Below are 7,785 nucleotides of genomic sequence, written 5' to 3'. Positions count from 1 at the left end.
GAGTGGCACGATCCAATAACATCCACCAAGAAATTGCAGCAATGCGACTATGCGAAGGCATATGTTCTCGTCTGCAATCATCAGATTGTATAAATTTTATAGACCTTTGGCCGTATATTATTTATTACCATTGTATTAGGCGCATTGCGTACACTAAAGAAATTAAATTTATAAATCTTTGTCAAAAAAAATGGCAAAAAAAACAGAGAACAAATAAACATCGATGTTTCAAGATACGTACTGTGTATAAAGCAAAAAGCCAGCACGCTCAGTCCGACGATAGTAGACAACAATCTGTAAGAGTGATGCGCAAATTGATTTCCAAGCACGTCGCAGAGCGCTAAGTCTTGGCAGACGAGCAAAGTGCTGATGCCGACACCACCGAACAGCGAACACGTTAGAAACCAGTAATAGTTAAATGTATAACTTAAACCTATAAGATAAGAAATTGGTGAGAATTAAAATAATACAATGAGATCGATCGTCTTATTTCGCGTTTTAACAATTCGGTATATTAACAATGAATATTAAGATTGATTAATATAATATTAATGAAATATCATTAAACGTTACACTTTAAAAAAATATGGGATGATATCATGCACTCTAAAAAATAACGGTGTGAACTTAACATCATGCAGCATCTATATAATCTCACTGTATTGTTGATGTTAAATTAATATCAACATGATATGAATTTGACACCATGGGTTTTAAATTTACACACCTATCATGGTGTTAAATCTACATCATGATAATGTTGATATAAACATCAGCGATTTTAAACATATCACGTTGGTTAATTTAACACTAACATGGAAAGAATTAGAATTATATAGATCGTATAAGTATTAAATCTACACCTTTTTTTAAAATATGTGACGCTTATATAATTTTCACCACATTAGTGCTGATACTACAATATATGGTATGGATATATTTAAAATCCTAGTGTTTGTATATTAACACCAACATAATAAGAATTACGTACGTATAGACGCATGTTAAATTCACATTTTTTTAAGAGTGTATATTAATGTAATATCATTTCGAAATGTTGAAGAAAAGCAAAATTTATGCACATCTCACGCACTTAACAAAATAATACTGCTAAGCCAACAGGCGCCGCCGAAATATATTCTTCTATACTGAGCGGTAGTGACGATGAACCAATAGCTAGCGATGCTGGGTATGAAAGAACCAACACCTGCAGCCACCAACAATGTTACCCAGTCAGTACAATAAAATGGTTCCGTTCGTTGCAGAAATAAGCTGGGTATCAGAATCCAGAAGAAGAGTGAGCTGGACTTCATCCCAGTCCACGTCACCATGACCGCCCAAAATTTGAAATAGCGAGCCACATGAAACTCTTGCTTCCACTTGCCGTCGGATTGCACGGTCGGATTGACGAAGAGCTCGACGTCCTCGTCCGCTTCTTGATAAGTGTAGATGCTGTTCACCTCGCTAAACAAAGCCCCTACATTACTGTCCTGTTTGTCACTGTTGTCGTAGCCGATGTTATCTGTACCATTATTCCGTTGATCAAACTCTAATTCTTTATCCGAGGATATCCTGCCCAATTCATTATCCTCGTCGGTCAGAAGTAATCTGTTGATGAAAACGTGATATTATCTACAATTTGTCGTATGAATAATTTTACTTACTGCAAAATGTTGTACTTTACGAAAGTACAACATTTTGCAATATTAAAAGATTGCAGTATTAAGATCTCTTTAATCCATTAATCTCAGAAGACACATATGTCCATTTTTATTTTAAATTCTTATAATTTGAGGCTTAATCAAATTTTTTAAACTGTAATTGATATAAATATTAAAATATAAATGAAAGTGAAAATATAAATATAAATATTAAAATATAAATGAAAGAAATATAAGTGAAAAAAATAGGTGGTATTAAATAATATAATTATACATCGATTTATTCTATTCAAAAAGATGAAACTAATTTAATAGTTGAATTGTCAACAAAGAAAAGGATTTTTTTTATCTCTACTTACAATCTTTATCTTTTTTTAAAAATATTTCATACCATCGCTGACTAAATTTTTGGAAATAATTTTTTACTCTTAAATACCAATTACGGTCTATAAATTTTGATTAGAGTCCGAGTTACAAGGATTTAAAATAAAAAAGTATGTAATAGTTCCTTGATTTAATGAATTAAGAGAAATTTCAGACAGACGATTCTTTGCTTTAACTAGAGATTAGCGCGAGAGTTTCAATTTAGAAACGGGATAAGAATATCCTCTGTTGTTACCTATAAGGGGATGCTCGCTGTGGAGTTGGAAAGCGCAAGATCAGAGTGCCTAAGGCAGTAGGAATAAAGGTAATCGTCATCAGCAAAAGTCCTGTCTTTAGGTCGGTTTTCGCAAGCAGGAACTGTGTGAGTGCCGGCACAAGGGTGAAGCCGATGGACATGGCAATGTTCTTCAGCATCAGCACCAACGGCAGTCTCACCCTGAAATGTTTTCGCAGCACGGTTTCGCTTTCAACAATCACGAAACTCGCCCCTATGCCCATCACCGCACCGGCACTCAAACCGGCTAAATATGCGCCCATTCCACCGGTCGCCAAGTATCCGGAAGCTATGACACCCGTGGTGAGAAGAGCCACGCCGATGATACCAACTAGTCGTGGAATCGACGCCAGATCCGTGATGGCCTTGGTCCATGGATCTGAAAAATCGAAAATAGGGGAAGTTGATGATAATAAGGAACCGATATAAATACTATATAAAATAAACACTGATATACAATGAATACCTGCTAAGCTCCAAAAAGCAACGAATAATAGAGGCGCCAAAGTGACCTCGCTCCACAGATCGAAGTAAAGCGATGGATCGTTGCTGACTAAATACCCTCGTACTATGCCGTACATCGACAGGACGCTAGGCACGGTGATCTATACATTTCAATAGCATAGTATTCCACAAACGTATTTCGCAAATTTATTTATTTATTTTTCTTTTTTATTTCTGGTAAAAATTTTTCTTAGAATTCTTTATATAATCCTTCAGAATTTGTATATGTATAAATTTCAGAATTTCTGTATAATTTCATAACTTTGTAAAAAGCATTCTTAGATTTTTTTATATCAATTGAAACATTTAACATTTCTAAAAAGAAAATCTGTATGTTTTTTTAAAATTCTTTAATGTGAATGTAAATAAATTCGAAAAAATATTTTAAGATTAGGTACTGATTATATCTGTTATTTAAAAAAATACATAAAATCTAAAGTAAGTTTAAGTTATTTTTCAAAAATTTTTATATAAATTTAAAATATGAAAAATTTTTTTAAATATTATGAAAATTTAGATATTATGAAAATTATTTTATGAGGCTAATGTTTAAATTTTTTTTAATTTCCTAAATTTTTTATACAAATTAGAATTTTTTTTTAGAAAAAAATCTACTTTTTTTAGAATTCTTTACATATAAGCATTTAAATTAAGACATTTGAATATTTGAAAAAAAAAAATTTTAGAAAAAAATGTTTTATAGGAAAAAAAATTGTATCGTCTAAAAAAGGGGACAAATAATATGATTAAATCAATTTTCAAAAAAAATCGATTTTATAATTATAAATGTCATCGATATTTTTATTATATAATTTTTTCACGTAAAATGATATCTCTAATTATGATATCTCTAATTAATTATTCTGCGTGTAAAAGTACATATTAATTATTAAAATCAATTAAGTCTTATTTCGTATCTTGTATTTTTTCCATTTCCTTTTTCTAGTTTGGAAAAAAATAAAAAATTAAGGGACAACGTCACACGGTGTTCCCAAGCGGTCACCCATCCAAGTACTAACCGTGCTCAACGTTTCTTAACTTCAGTGATCGGACGAGAACTGGTGGTTTAAACGTGATCTGAACGTTGTCCGATTACCACTCTTAAATAACCCGATTAGTATTTAAAAATGGTTTTAACTAGCTTGTTATTTCATGAGTTTTACAATTTCAAGAAATATAATATATTTTCTGGAATATTTTATTTTTAATTGCTTTTTATTAAAATTAAAATATTCAAGTATTTTAAATTTAAATGCATCCTATATATGACATATGAGAAATATTTTTTATATTATAATTTCTAATAAAAATTTAAAGAAATTTAAGATATTTTTCAGAAATCTTTATAAAGTTGAAATATTAAAAATTCTTAAAAATAATTTGGCAAATTATAAAAATTTAACTAATATAATTTTGATTAAAAAAAAATTAAAACAAATAATAATTCTCGAGAATATCAAATATAAAAATTCGATTGTTAACCATTATATAAGAATCGGAACGTTTGTCGCGAATGTCTCTCACATATTATGGACAATCAGCGAATCTTTATTAATTTTAATTTTAATTAATTTTTGATGTTATAATTTTCATGCCATACGGACTTTCATCTATTATTTGTTGCCACTTGACTTGCCAACCTCGTATCAATGTAATAGAGATGAGATTGATTCGTCGCTCTTTTATCTCGCCATGAAGGATATAGAAAATTGTAATAAATGTTAGACATATTGATGATGGCTCGCGAAGACAAACCGAAAAAAATCTATGCTTATTTAATTATATTCATTTGAATTTGTAATAAACTGATTTTTATTCTCGCACGAAGTACCGCGAATAAACTCTCATTAGCCCTTCTTTTTATATAAAAAAAATTCTTATACTTTTTTATACGAATTGGAATACTTTTCAGAATTGTTAAGGAAATCTATATTTTTTCTGCAATTCTTTATATAAATATATAAATGCTAAAATATTCTAACATTTATCATTCTATAATATAATTTTTGTAAAAAAAAAAAACATATAAATCTGAAACAGTTTAAGATGTATTTTATAGAAATTTTCATAAATTTAAAGTACGAGAAATTTTTAAACATACTGAATAAATGGCAATAAAATTATTAAAAATATAAAAAAGATACTATTAGAAATTTTTTTTCCAAGGAAGGCACTATGTGATATTTAGTAAACGTATATAAAAAAAATGTAGAAATACTTGGAACTTACTTATTATAAACACTAATAATATGGATATACGTAGAGGAAAGGCAGATAAGAGTACGTACATTTTTGTTTTAAATAAACTTTTAACCTATAATACAATTTTATTTAAAAATAAACATAATTTGTTTACATAGAATGCATATTAAGAGTCTTGCAAACATAATAATAACCATAATCATAAATTGTTATATGTATACATATAACAAAATATATATAACAGAATACCAAGATTAAAAATTAAACATCAATTAAAGTAATAAAATAATATTAACGAAAAACTGCGTACTCTTACCCGATAGGACGTCTAAGAGAGTATGCAATGATGTCGGATAAGTGTATACAATGTCGAACACAAGTACGCAATTTAACAGTAATTGCATATAAATATTTTTCCTTTAATACCAGAATAGGTTTTGTATGCATTGAAAAAAATTTCTGATTGAAAATGGACGAATCAGAATTTTTTAAATAAATGTATTAGAATTCTAGTTGTAGAGATAATCGGAATTCTGGTTGATACAATATTTCTGATAAAATCTACCAAAATTCTTATCTTTATTAGAATAATTATATCAATAATTATCTTAACTAGAATTCTACCCGGTAAGAAATGACATCGTTTTGACATATCAATTTGATGATTTCGACGTCGATTTAATATTGATTCCATTTGTTATTTCTCACTTGATAGTAAATATTTAATTAGAAAATTCTTATCTGTCTATATGTAAATTTGTACAAATATATTTTTTTCAGTCTTATAAACAATATAAATTATATATAAACTATACATCTATTTAGTTTATCGGACTTAAACACAATAAAATATATCATAAATTGAAGTTGGAATAATAATATTTTGAAGAGAGATTAGATTGATCATCAATTTTAATAACAATGCTAATAAGTATTTTATAAAAACCTATAAATTTAATTTAATTGACGCGCAATTTATAAAACTAAAAAATGTATTCGCAAAAATTTACATTATATTACATTGATATTAAGCGTTATATACGTATTATATTGATATTAAGCATTAAACTTTGAAAAATAAGACTACTCTTTAATTAACTAATTCTTTATTTAATTACTTATTACTCTTAAGCTAAGTTTTCTTTCAGTTTATTCTTTTTATATTTTCTCATTACTCTAAGAAAATACAGATATGTATATATGTATATAATATATAGAACAATTCAAAAGAAAAAAATAAATTTTAATACATATGTTTTACGATAAATTTATTTACTATTATATAAAATGTAATTAAAAATTTTAACAATAATAATTTCAAAAACTACTTATTTTTAATGACATAAAGTCATTAGTTATTTATTATTCATACTTAGATAAAAAATATGGTAACTACAGCACAAAGTTGCACAAAAGTTGCAGCAACATTGCATATTACAATAATATTGCAAAGTTTTGCAATATTACTGCAAATTCTGTACTGTGGATGACATGTAAACAATTTATTAAAAAATTGATAAATGTTTGCAACATACAAAAAATAGACATATAACAATTATATATTATTTTATAAACAATAGAAAGTGTACCTTTTAATAATAAGATATACAACAAGTTCTTTATTGAATATTTCAATGACAATAAAATACTTAAAATCTAGAAACAAAAAATTATTATAACAATTGATAAAATATTAACTTACCTTTATTTCTGAGACGTAATCAAATAATATAGTAAATTTTCTACAACTTTGCATTGTTAAGACTTTGTAATACCAACTAAATCACTGTTGCGAGATTTCAACTATGCGTACTCTTAGACTGATTTATATGATGCATACTCTTATAGCCACCTTTACTCTATCGTATAACAAATTGTTAACGAAAAATCATTGTTTGATTCGTGCATTCCTTATATCCAGCGAACTTACATCTTAAACAATGTAACATCTGGAACAAAATTATTTTTAACGCATTACAAAGCGCATCATTTACCCATAATGAATAAAGTAAAACAAATACTGCATGATAACTCTTTCTTTAGATAAAAATATATGTCAATACATTATTGCTATGTATATTAAAAACTCAAAATAAGCTAATGTCAGCCAATATAGAATATTCATGTATAAAATATATATATTAATAAATAAACTACAATTAATTAGATGTTTCAACTTTGCTTTGAATCATTTACAATGTATTTACAGTACACTATAAAAGATTAATAAATCTTTCATTTACAATAAAATTAGATTGTTGAGATGAATATCAATTCGAAGCACATTGTGAAATTAATTCAAATTTAAAAATCATCATTCGAACATCTTCAATTGAACAATTTGATTTTATTGTAAATGAAATATTTATTAACCTTTAGTGTACTGAAGATAATCCAAAAGATTGAAACGTCTAATTGTAATTTATTCATTAATATTGTGTTGGTTTACATTGACTTATTTTAAGTGTTTGATTTATTTCTTGGAACTTACTCGGTTATATGTTAAGTTTCTAAATACCTTGTATTGCGTCAAAATACCTACTATTTCTTTTTTATTTCGTTATCCAGTTACGTTTAATAATTTTAATTCTATCAATTTTAACATATATATAAACAAATGTGATATAATTTTAATAAAGAATTTAAAAAAGAGCACACACACACACACACACACACACACACACACACACACACACACACACACACACACACACACACACACACACACACACACACACAACATACACACACACACACACA

General features: G+C 27.4%; 1 protein-coding gene across 1 annotated transcript in view; it reads right to left on the bottom strand.

Moving 5' to 3' along the window:
* Positions 1-1,085: 1,085 nt before the first annotated feature.
* LOC105624920 overlaps positions 1,086-7,785 on the bottom strand; it is a 7,118-nt gene continuing 418 nt past the window's right edge. Inside the window, exons 2-4 of the mRNA XM_012206262.1 lie at positions 2,786-2,924; positions 2,281-2,698; positions 1,086-1,608 (exon numbers count right to left, since the gene is read on the bottom strand). Of these exons, the coding sequence (XP_012061652.1) occupies positions 1,086-1,608; positions 2,281-2,698; positions 2,786-2,924 (1,080 nt within the window). The remainder of the gene's footprint in view (positions 1,609-2,280; positions 2,699-2,785; positions 2,925-7,785) is intronic.

The sequence above is a fragment of the Atta cephalotes genome, assembly GCF_000143395.1.
Source record: "Atta cephalotes unplaced genomic scaffold scaffold00095, whole genome shotgun sequence".
In the NCBI taxonomy this organism is placed as follows: domain Eukaryota; kingdom Metazoa; phylum Arthropoda; class Insecta; order Hymenoptera; family Formicidae; genus Atta; species Atta cephalotes.
This window is presented reverse-complemented; position numbering and strand designations above follow the sequence as displayed.